Source organism: Muscardinus avellanarius (assembly GCF_963383645.1).
Source record: "Muscardinus avellanarius genome assembly, chromosome: X".
In the NCBI taxonomy this organism is placed as follows: domain Eukaryota; kingdom Metazoa; phylum Chordata; class Mammalia; order Rodentia; family Gliridae; genus Muscardinus; species Muscardinus avellanarius.
Window position 1 is genome coordinate 31986933 of NC_137792.1, and position 12564 is coordinate 31999496.

At 42.6% G+C, this 12564-nt stretch overlaps 1 protein-coding gene across 1 annotated transcript; it reads left to right on the forward strand.

Moving 5' to 3' along the window:
• Positions 1-8528: 8528 nt before the first annotated feature.
• MID1IP1 (MID1 interacting protein 1) lies at positions 8529-9083 on the forward strand (the record flags this gene model as incomplete). The annotated part of the gene is made up of 1 exon (XM_080719560.1): positions 8529-9083. The coding sequence occupies one exon, from the start codon at positions 8529-8531 to the stop codon at positions 9081-9083; it is 555 nt and encodes a 184-aa protein (XP_080575686.1).
• Between the last annotated feature and the right edge of the window lie 3481 nt (positions 9084-12564).

Consider the following 12564-nt stretch of genomic DNA (forward strand, 5'->3'; position numbering starts at 1 on the left):
TCATTGACTCATCTGCTGCAATTAGAGTTGATTAGCTCTGCCACTATTTATTCCCTCATTTTCTGATTTTTTTGCTTGTGTTAATATTTCATTGTCTGGTTTAAAATATTTACATTCTGTTTTGCAACCCTAGAATTCACACTGTTTAATCTTATTTCTGTATTTAAATGGATTCAAGCCCACCGTGCATCTCTTCATCAGAGTTTCTCAATTCCTGACTTCTTTATTTTGATTTATTTTTCAGTTGGCATGATTTTATCACTGAGTAAGTTTTTCAAAAAATAGGCTCTGAGTTTACAATTGAGAATGCCAGCCTATTGCTTTTTAGTTGAGTGATAGAATATACTTGAATAACATTCCACTGTCTCCTGTCCTGAAATATATCTGTAAAGCTGCCTTCATTCTCCCCTTCCCTGCACCCACCATCTTTTTTGGTGATTTCTTTTCCTGCTTGGATATTTGAAGAAATTTTTCTTTTCAAGTTGAAAAATATAACTAGCTTGTGTTTCAACTGTTCTGAGGAATTTTATCTGTTCTACACTGTGCTTACTAAACCTGGAGATAAACACATTTTGTCAGGCAAATTTTTCCACATTATATCTAAATTGTTTCTATTTCACTTGTTAAGCTTCTTCTTCAGATACATGATGTATGATTATATTGTATTGTCTTTGTGTTCTATAACCAACATTTCCTCTTTATTTTCCTCTTATGTGCCTTCTCTTTGTGAGTATCTGAACCCTTCGCTCTACACCTTAATTTAACTTTCTGGTATGCCTGTTTTTCTCCTTGTTTCTAGCTAATTCATTAGCTTTCTAGTGATGCTTTTGGTTCAAATTTTGTTTCCTTTGCTTGGCAATTTTCTTTGTCAAATATTCCTAATGATTTACTATTTTTCCTACTCTCATAAAATATTCTATAGTTAGAAGGACTCATGAGTTGTATTTGTTTGCAGATTTGTATCTTTTGTATAGTCTCTTTCCCGTATTATTCTATTCTTATTGTCAATAATTATGAGATGAGCTTACATGTGTTGTCCACATAATATAGTATAACATAAGTGAGTTTTTCTTGACTCCAATGCACCTTGCACAGGACTAGTTTTTTTTTTTTTAGTAGTGTTAAAAGAATAGATTATAAAAGACTTGGACATGGAAACTGTTCATTGGACAATAATATTATGACACTGTAGGGCCAACAAAATGAATATATATAACATTATATATAGCATATATTGCATATATATGCAACAAATACAGTGACCAAATATATGGGTAATACCCAAGTGTATATGGTTTGGAACTTACATGTATGAAAGACTGGTAATTATATATTTCTTTCTGTGTTCATTCAGTGTTATATTTTGTAAACTTTAAATTTAGTTCCAGAGTTTAAGTTAACTGAATTGACATATGTTAATAGGATAAAAGAGGAATATTTTCATTGTTTCTTTTAGGTTGATGCTACAAGAAAGTCTTGGCATTCTGAGGAAATCAGGAACAACCAAATTGAAAACATTCCCATATATTAAGAAAACCTATAATGAGTATTAACCTTTCTTATCCATCATTCTCAAGTTGAATATATCATTTTCTATGGAGTTTAGAATTCTCAAAGAAATAGAATTGCTGAGAACATAAGAAAAGGTATTCTTTAGTATTACCCACTTTCTCCTGGTCTCTATTCCTCCTAGATCCAAGCGTGAAGAAATATAACATGCGCGCGCGTGCGCGCGCGCACACACACACACACACACACACACACACACACACACTGACAAAAAGCCAACTCCAATATATTCAGATATTCCAAAATCTGAAAGTAGAATTTTTGAAGCTGGCCGACTCACCAACGAATATTTCTAGGTTTTAGCATTACTCTGTTATCTTCTCTTAACTAAATCTTCATATGGATTCCTGTAAAGACTCTTGCAACAAGATTTTGCCCCCCCAAACATTAACTGAGAATATTATGATACTATTTCCACTCTTTGTGCCCTGTGACAGTGATTTCTCTGTAATATATTACAAAAATGTCCTCTTTCTTGAATCCTTAAGAATAAAGCTGGGCATTAGCTTTGGATTTCAGTAAGACATTTAGCAAGGTCTCTTATAATATCCTGTGCTCAAAAAGAAAAATATAGACTGCACAAGTGTACAATTAACATGATTCATCACTGGATGAAACAAAATATGCCAAAAGGTGCTAATTAATGGACTGATATCAAGCTAAAGGAACTCTCCAATTGCTCTGTAGCATTATACTCTTTTCCATTGCTGCTTGGCCTGGTACTCATTATCAAACTTGAATGAACATACAGAATTCTTATCAAATGTATGGGTAATATCTAAGCATATTAAAGTACAGAACCAGCATCTAAACTATTAAAACAGGCTGGAGAAATAGGCCAAATCTAATTAGATAAGATTTAAGTGGGACAATGCAAGGTTCTATATTTTGGTCCCAAAGATTCCCATTGCTGAAGAACACGATACACAAAATTTTATTATATGGATAACAGCATGGGCATGCAGCTATTAAAACCAGTCCATTTGATGCTAGGCAGAATTAGATGAAATAGCTATTTGTTGGGTAGTAGAAAGAATACTGAATCTGGCATCAGAAAATTGGGTCAAGCCCCAGTTCTGCTACTTTGGCCCTTAAACACTTTGATCTATACTTTCTTCTCAGGGCTGTTGTGAAGTAAGAATGAGTTATGATGTCTGAGTTCTAAGAACTTGTGCTCAAAAAAATAACCTAGAAAAGTTACCATTCATAATAAAATAGGTGGTTTTGCCACTCCATTTTGTCCCAGACAAGATGGTACTTGGAGTGATTTCCAGGTGATAACACTCTCAAAAAAAAAAAAAAAAAAAAAAAACTAGGGCTACTTCTAAACATAGTGATCAGGACTGTATGGGCAACTCAAAGGAGAACATGAAGAACTGCTATGTGAACCGAGGATAACTGACTTGAAGAATAATGAATGGATTCAAATGAGATCATACCTAACTTCAGGTATCTGATGATATATTTCCTGTTTTTCTGGGTAACTCCAAAGGAGAATTAATATTGGGAGGATGGAAAACAAAAGAATGTGGGGAAATGCCACCACATGTTGGAAATGTGAGCAATTTCAGGACAAGTGGATCGTTGGCCTTTAACCAGAGAGTCTGTCTATTTCTAGGGCACGGATTTTTCATGAAGTAGTTCTTTCTAAACTGTATCAAAGCAGTACAGGATCTCTACTATCTGGATTTGCTTTGGTTTCTAGCCGTAACATACAACCTTCTCTTTAGCTCCAGGCCAGACTTCTTATTTTTCCAATCCACCTCCTCTCATCTGTTTCTTCTCACTATTTTAAGAATTTCTGGTAACCTTTTGTGTGTGTGTGTGTGTGTGTGTGTGTGTGTGTGTGTGTGTGGTACTGGGGGTAGAACCCAGAGACTTTCTACCTCCGGGCTATACTCCCAACCCTATTTTATATTTTATTTGTAACAGGGTCTCACTAAGTTGCTGAGAACCTAAGTAGCTGAGGCTGGCTTCGAACCTGCATGATCCTCCTGTCTCAGCCTCCCAAGTGCTGGGATTACAAGCGTGCGCCACCATGCCTAGCATCTGCTAACCTTTAAAATGCCATGTTTTCCCAAACTATCCAAAAGATATAGCAGAAGGGGTAATTTGTGGACTTTGGGGGGGATCCAGCCAAGCATGATTTCTGGGTTGCCAAAGTAAGAAGGTAAAGTAGAAATTAAAAAGTAGAATTTAGGAACTCCTGAGTTGGAGCTATGGCCCAAGACGTGGAGTAGGTGCGTAAACTTAGACTAAGCTTTGTGTTTCTGTGTGGTGCTGCTGGGTATGGAACCCAGGGTCTCACCCATGCCAGGTTCTACCAGTGAGCTACAGGGCAGGCTTTTTTTTTTTTTTTTTTTTTTTTGCAGGTCTGGGGGTGGAACCCAGGGTCATTCGTCCTCCAAGCTACACCCCCTGCACTATTTTTGATTCTTTATTCTTTAAACCGGGTCTCACTGAGTTGCAGAGGGCCTCACTAAGTAGCTGAGGCTGTCCGCAAACTGCAATTCTCCGGTCTCAGCCTTCCGAATGCTGGGATTACAAGCGTGCGCCACCACACCCAGCACAGGTCATGCTTTTAATAGGAATTTGGCACATTGGTTAGAAAACAAATGACCCAAAGCCCCTTACTTAGAATCTGTTGGCCTACTACAAGTACTCAAAAGTTATTTGTTTCGCGGGTGATTTCCCTTGTTTCCTGCAGGGAGAAAAAAGAGACTTGGGCAGATTGCACAACATCTCCAGCCTATTTTAGATCGCGATAGGAAAGGCGTCTGGGGCAACCAGAGAGACTGTCCTTTTTCTTCAGGGCCTGGCTTAGTCCGTTTTGCTCCCAGGTTACCCCAGGGAACAGTTTTTATTTTTTTACAGCCTTGCAGGGCGGGGTAAGGGGAACTGGCTGCCTGGTGTTGCCAGGGACGCTGCTGCCAGCTTGGCTGGGCTGGGGTGAAAGAGGACGCTAGGGGGAAGGGTTCCTGGCTTCTGACTGGCTGGGGCGCAAAGGCTTATTTGCATAACATTCTCTGAAGGCTTCTAATTGGCTGGGGCCAGAGGGGTGGCGGTGGGGTGATTCCAAGGGCCTGGAGCTCTGGCCAGCAGACCTTTTCGTTCTGGAGTTACCCCGGTGGGTGTGAGTTGTTGCGTGGGCCGGAGGGAGCTGGGTGGCCCGGTTTGGGAAGTTTTGCAGGCAGGTGCATGAGCCATCTCTCTACTAATAGAGTTTAAGATATGTGCAAGAACAGTGGCCAGGAGTCTAGAAACTGGTATATACAAATCAGATGGAAGTCAGGAAACTGATCAGGGGAGGAGGGCCAAAGGGAAGGAATTAGGAGGTTGGGATTTCTTTTCAGGGTTGGGATTCCTTTACTAGATCACTTCGATTTCCGTTTTCTATGATCACACTGTTGGAACTGGATAGAAAAGGAGGCAGGATTCCAGTATTTAATAACTAGAATTAAAATAATAAGTTTTCATCAGGATGTGTACATAAAATAGTCAAGAAGGTCTGGGATGGAAGACAAAGTATGTCTTAATTTGAGAAGATCCATTACTGGAAACTGGATATCTGTTTTTCTCTAGTTTTCTTCCTGTAATGAATGCTCTTTCAGTCACACTGGGCATACCACACTGGTTTAAAACCAGCCCCGATTATTTTATACTCTTCTGTTGCCTAAGCACTGGGGAAAAAGGGTCTGTGGCTTATTATGGTCCATTTCCACATTTGTAAGGTTTCTGACTCCTCACATAAATACCTGTAGACTTCCATGAGTCTAAGCACATTTGATCTTTGTAAAGTAGTTTACAATTTACATCCATTATTTAGCCTTAACCAGTCCTTGGTAGAGTATATGGGAGAAGCTCCATTTTATTAATAAGAAAACAGATTGGAAAGTTTCTAGAAAGGGCAGGAATATTTTGTTACTCCAAATTTATATAATACATCTTTCCATCTACATTTTTCTTTCCATTGACCTCTCAAAATGGGTTGAGCAAGTAACATTGTCACTTTTACAAATAAGAAAATAACCTTGTTCAAAATAACTTGATAATATAGGGAAGAATTTAGCTCTAGGCTTTTATTTAACTCCAATGGTTTATATATCTGCCTTTAGAACAGTACTACACTGTTTCAATTATTGTAGCTTTATATGGTTTGAAATCAGAAAATATATATCTTCTAGCTTTGTTCTTTTTCAAGATCGTTTTGGGTATCTAGAATCCATATTCCATATTAGGATAGATTTTTTTCTGAAAAATAAATATATAAATATATGATAGTTTCACCTAAAAAAATAGAAAAAAAATATTCTCTGGTAAGAAAGAAAGCAAAAAGAAATATTGAAATGTTATCTTTAAGTCATCAAAAGCTTGGTATCAGACAAATGAAACTGTTATGTGAGATTATCATTTTTAATTTTTGATAAATTGCTATAATACTAGATGTCAACCACTAAGCCAAGCATGGGAGGGAGGGATGGGGAGAGAATGGGGTGGGGATTGGGTGGGGGCTGACTGGGCGATGTGTGCATGTATGTCTATAAAAGTTTGTATCCCACTATGATGTATGAATACAGTGCACCAATAAAATAAATTAAAAACATGCAAAAAAAAAAAGAAAAAGAAAATATGGGCAATGATCTAGAGCTAATAAGTTGGGGGCGGGGAGTCTTCCAGATTGGGATCCAGGGGTCACCACTGACTTTTGTTCTGTTAGTTGCATCTCTCTATTCAAAATATAATTAAGGAGATGGTTTGTCATGAAAAAATATTTAAGTATAGATCATTTAACTATAGTCTGATGAAGTGAAAGAAGGAAGAGAAAGAACCCTTATGCGCTTCTCCTTGTTTGGGGTGCTTTTTGTCCCGCGGGGAAATACTAATGAGCCCTCCTGAACGATTTTATTTTTTTAATTAATTAATTTTATTTATTTATTTTGGTGGTACTGGGGTTCCTGGACGCCCTTCTACCTCTGGGCTACACTCCCAGACTTATTTTATACTTTTTTTTTTAAAGCCAGCACGGCTGGTTTCGAACCTGCGCAATCCTCCTGTCTCGCCTCCCAAGCGCGGGAATTACAAGCCTGTGCCACCACACCGGGCCTCCTGAACAATTTTAGAGAAGAGGTGTTTAAAGGTAGATGCTCCAGTCATAATTTTCGGTAGTCCTGTTGGAGAGGACTGGTGGATGAAGGGCATGGCAAGGGTAGTAAGATGATAACAGAAAACTCGGCTGTGGTCTAGAAGCCTTGAAGTGAAATTTAAGGTGCAAAACTCTTAAAAGTTATATCTAGGGATTTGGTACATATCTTGTGTATTCAATTAAATGACCCTGTATTTAAGCACTATCTTTTAAAAGGAACTTGCCACACATTCTTAAAATAATTATTGGATACATCTCCACTTTTCTTTTAAATGATAAAAAAAAAACACCCAACACCAGGTCTTAGCCACCGCCACCCTCCGCCACCTTCCGTCAAGCCTTTTAGCAGCCAAAAGGCCATACATTCGGCTGGACTTTCCAACATCATTTTTTCCCCATTGCCATGCTCTGATCTCTTTAAAAATTCTGCATTTCCCGTGGTAGGCAAGCTCTTCATTCCTGGCAGCAGCTATTGTAGGAAAGACTGGAGGGAAAGACCCTGCCATTGGGGAGGCAAAAGCCTCTGACCAGCCCCCCCACCCAATAGCTGACCAAGGCCAGGGCTACGGCGGGAGCACCACGTGTCCACGTGCACCCGGCATGTCCAGCCATCCATCTTACATAAGAGTCCCAGGATGGAGTTTGGGCAGATGCGGGTCCCTGTGTCCTGAAGGCTAATAATAAATCGAGGTTTCAGTTTCCAGGCTGCAGCCACTCTAAATTCCGGGTTGAGGGGCTCACTTTGCAACCCAGACACGTGCATTCCGGTCACCCAAGCAGCTCCAAGCCTGCCCAGCCCGCGAGCGCCAGCCCCCCTTCGGAAGGCGGGTCGAGAGGCCAGTGCCTTCAGGAGCTCTGCCTGGCCCTCCCCCAGCCCGCTTGCCCGGGGCGCGGCCGCTCCATCCCTCTGCCCTGTCTTGCCCTGCCCTGGCGCCCTCCTTCAGCCTGGGTATCAGGCGAGAGGCGGAGCTGGCCCGGCGCGCCCCGCCCCCGCTGTAGAAAGGGCCGGGCGAGTGTTACTCGCGGTCATCCAGGCTGGGGCCTTTTATCTGGGCGCTGCTGGGGTAGGCAGGAGGAGGAGACATCAGGGGTGGCCCTGGACACCGGCGACACCTTTCCTGGACTATAAATTGAGCACCTGGGATGGGTAGGGGGCCGACACAGCAACCGCAGCCCTCAGTTATAGTCCGGCCACTGACCACAGCAGCGCCGTTGCGTAGCAATTGCCGGCAGCGAACGCTCAGAGCTGCCTAGGACCCAGGATCTCGAGGTGCAGGAAGAGGTGGGTGCATCCGCCTCATCGCTGCCAAGCCGGGGTGTCTGCTTGAGCTCAGGGTTTTCGGAGGGAGAGCAGGGGAGAGGAGGAACTCCCCTTCCTTTTCTCCGTGGCTCTCTACCAGCAGGCAAGGAGGTGGGACAGCTAGGTCTCTGGGAGCCACCCAGGCGTCGTCCTGGGCTAGCAGTTGCCAGGGAGGGAGGGGCGCGCGGGCTGGGGCCCCGGAGCACTAACCGGGCAAATAATTTACCGTCTTTTCGTCCCTGTCTCCCAATCAGGCCGAGGCTCTACCCACCGACCACCCATCGCGAGCTTCCGGACGCCAAAACTAAGGGAAGGCGCGCATCACGGAGGGCCGGGCTGCTGCGAGCTAGACGAGAGTTGGAGAGGACGTAGGAGGAGCCGGGAATCCCGCCTCACCGGCTATAACCAGGCCCCCGGCGCGGGCCTCCGAGAGCGCGTGAAGGCGGGCATCCCCTTTCCAGGGCCCACCATCCTTGTTCCCCTGAGTCTCTGCGTTAAGGCGTCCCGGTGGCCACCATGATGCAAATCTGCGACACCTACAACCAGAAGCACTCGCTCTTCAACGCCATGAATCGCTTCATCGGCGCTGTGAACAACATGGACCAGACGGTGATGGTGCCCAGCCTGCTGCGCGACGTGCCCCTGGCCGAGCCCGGGCTAGACAACGACGTCGGTGTGGAGGTAGGGAGTAGCAGCAGCTGCCTGGAGGAGCGATCGACTCCAGCCCCCAGCCCCGGCAGCGCTAACGGCAGCTTTTTCGCGCCCTCCCGGGACATGTACAGCCACTACGTGCTGCTCAAGTCCATCCGCAACGACATCGAGTGGGGCGTCCTGCACCAGCCGCCGCCCTCGCCAGCAGGGAGCGAAGAGAGCAACGCCTGGAAGTCCAAGGACATCCTGGTGGACCTGAGCCAGTTGGAGAGCTCGGACACCGGTGAGGAAGACCTGGAGCAGCAGTTCCACTACCACCTGCGCGGGCTGCACACCGTGCTCTCCAAACTCACCCGCAAAGCCAACATCCTCACCAACAGATACAAGCAGGAGATCGGCTTCGGCAATTGGGGCCACTGAGGCGGGGCGGCTGCCCAACACCCTCTCGAGCCCCATCGCACCCTCTCTTTTTCCTTAGAGCTATTTTCTTCCTGGTTGTGGGACGCGAAAGACAGACTGCAAAGTTGGGCCGCGTATGTGCAAGGGGCTCCATGGGGCTGTGTAGAGGTGAGGGCCCTTGGGGAGAGGAGAGGAAAGTGGTGGTGGGCGATTGGGGCTCAAGGATCCCCCCCGGAGGGGGCCTGCATTCTATGTCGGTAGGAATAGGACTGGGCTGACGCCCCGCATTCAGCCTGTGCCTTTTTCCTGGGGTTTCTTTTCTGTTCTTTCCGGAGGAAAAGGGCCTGAGAAGGGGCCATGCCAGGGCGAGGCGCTGGGTTGCCACACTTGGGAGTGCAACCCGGGGCTGGGTGCCGGAAGGCGGGGCTTCATAGCCTCTTGCCCGCCCTGCGGTTAAGGGTTAAGCCGGTGGAGGCCCTGGCCTTGCTAGGATTGCATCAGTTTTCCGGTTTGCACTATTTCTTTTTGTAACAGTGGCCCTGTCTTAAGTATTTCAAATTCCCTCCTTGCTCTGAAACTTCAGCGATTCCATTGTGATAAGCGCACAACACTGTTGGTAACCGGTACTACTTTATTAATAATTTTCTGTTACACTGTACAGTAATCCTGTGGCACCCCACCCCATCCCATTCACACAACCCCACCCCCACCCCAGTGTGTGTTAGCTGGCAGTGCACCATTAAAAATATAACCTTATTATGAGAAAGTGGATATATCCGAAATGGAACCACCTGACATTCTATTGTGTGGCGCATAGAATGATGAAGGGTTCCACACTTGTTATATGTCTTAAATTTATTTAAAACTTTTTTTAATCCAGATGTAGACTATATTCTAAAAATAAAAAAAAATGTGTTAACTAAACTGGACAAGCGTGTGTTGCTCTTTAATCTGACAGTGATTTAGTCGTTAAATAAAATTAGATTTTTTTTAGCAAAACTAAATTGTATTTTCTCTCTGGTGTTTCAAGGAGGTGGATATTCATTTCTGGAAGTGTTTGGTTTTGTTTGGGAAGTAGATTTACTTACAAGTTGTATTTCTAATTTAGTACTAAAGTAGATCATACATCTCAAAAAGTTCATAAGTATTTGGGAAGGTACATATATTGTATCTTTCAACCACTTTGGCTAGTTTATTGATGTACTTAATTCACATTTTAAATTTTTAAGAAGTTCAAGCACTAAAGTGTGTTGAAGCATAAAAACTTATTCTAAAGATTGGAATTTCTCATTAGTGAAAAGTGAAAATTTACAAAGAAACACAGGTTGATTACTAGAGTACACATCTTGCAGATCTTTAATTAGAAGTATCTGTTTATTTTGGGAAGTGTTTACATGTATTAAAACAGGAGCAGTGTCCTTTTTTCAGCAGTTTCCAACGAAGTGCTGAGCTTTTTCATATGGTACCCAGTATGGCTTCTACTTTTCCAGTGACCCAGTGTACAATTGTAGACATCAGATCTGCTCCTGGCAGGGGTAGGCCTCTTAGGAATGCATTTTAGATGCCCTTATGATGCTCCACGCTACAGGGATGGTGGGGCAGGAGAAACAGCATTCAGATTTTTTAATTTCATTATTTGTGTTGGGATGTCAGATCAAATTGTTTTCAATCTGGAAGTCAAAAGACATTCTCTGAATTCATAGGGCTTGAGAATGCATATATCTTTACAGTTTATTATCATTTGGCACTGAGGATTGACCCCACAGTGTGTTCTACCCTTGAACTACATCCCCATTTCTCATATTTTTTACTTAGAAACTGGTATCGACACGCCCATTCCTTCTTTATTTTGAAACAGTGTCTCCCTAAATTACTGAGGCTGGCCTGGAAGCTATGATTCTCCTGTCTCGGCCTCCCAAGTACTGGTGGTATAGGTGTCTGACACAGTTCCCAGTTTACAAATTAAAAAATGCAGTGTATGGGGGAGGGGTGAAGGCAGGGGCAGCTCAGGTCTATTATCAGCTTTTAGCAGCAGTAAAAAAAAAACTGGGAAGTCTCAAAACTGGGGTGCTTGCCAGAGCAAGTTAATCGTTAATATAGAAAGATAAGCTGGGCAGCACCAAAAGTAAAGTGTATAACCTCTTGTTTTATGTTCCCTTTAAAATAATCAATGTGCAAGCAAAAAAGTCAAAGAAAGGGAACTATGGGAACCATGTATTTAGCAGAAAGAAACACAAAGACTTGGGAGCCAGAAAATTGTGTGCACAAATCCTTTTGTTGCTGTGTATATTTAACTCTCCTGTCCTGTTGCTACATTTGAAATCAGGCATAAAATTAAAATGTTTACTTCATGGAGTTGCAGTGAGAGATGATACACATAAAGACACTGACACTTCTTCGAAGTTTCCTTAGGCACTGCTGAAGTGTGTTATGGGTTTCTCTCTTATTCTAAATACTGGTTCATGGCTCTATTTCCTCCCCTGTATCCCTTATCCCATGAAAATCAGGCTTGGACAGGATTCCACTTTAAGAAAAAGTCTAATTCCAGTTACATGTGTGAAACTATCCTTAAACCACATCGTTGAAGTCATAAGAGGGAACCTGAATTAAAACCAAAAAGTCAGTTTGGGTTAAGGAATAAAAAACTCTATGTGATCTTAGCTACAAGTTGATATCAGAAAATTCTAGAGGTATATAGACTACAGAAAAGTATACCTAGCATACATACTAAATGATGAAATATGAATTAACAACTTTATACCTAAAACTACTGTTCAGTAGTTTTTTATATTTGTGTATATATGTTCGTGCGCACGCACGCACAAACATACATACATACATACATACATACATACATACAAATAGTGAATCTGACTAGGGAGTGATGATGCATACTGTTATAGAGAATTAATTTTTTCCGAACCAGTATGGTTTCCAGGCCCAGTCAGTCATGTTCCACTGATACTATTTTATTACAGACCTGTTTATGAAACAAAACCAAGAAAAATTCCCAACAAGGTTCACCTGTTAAAACTTCTCAAGCTCTTTGTGATTTTGCCTCATTTCTGAGATAAAGTAGTGACTTCCATCTTTGCGGAAGATCTTTGGAAAGTAGAGTATCCTATGTGGCATCTCCCTCAAAACATTTAGAGAAAAGCTGCCCCAGTGTCCCAGTCCTTGCCAATTTGACCTAAGGGAAGGCACTGAAAGATGAAGTGAGCATACTAGAACTGGTTACTCTCCAGATGACTTACATTTGATAAGAAATTTCTACATCAAAACCTCACACTGCAAATTTCTAGAAAGCCTGGTTTTACCTCTAAAAAAACAGGTTCCTGCTTTGCTTTGCTCAAGTAGGGATTTTCAAGATTTAGATTTAGACAATGTATTTTAGTGGTCTGGACTAACTTACTCTTTATCTAAACCTGAACTCAATTTATTAAACAGCATGTCATGGCAGCTGGGATTATTATTCTCTGGGCCAATTTGAAAACTAATCTAA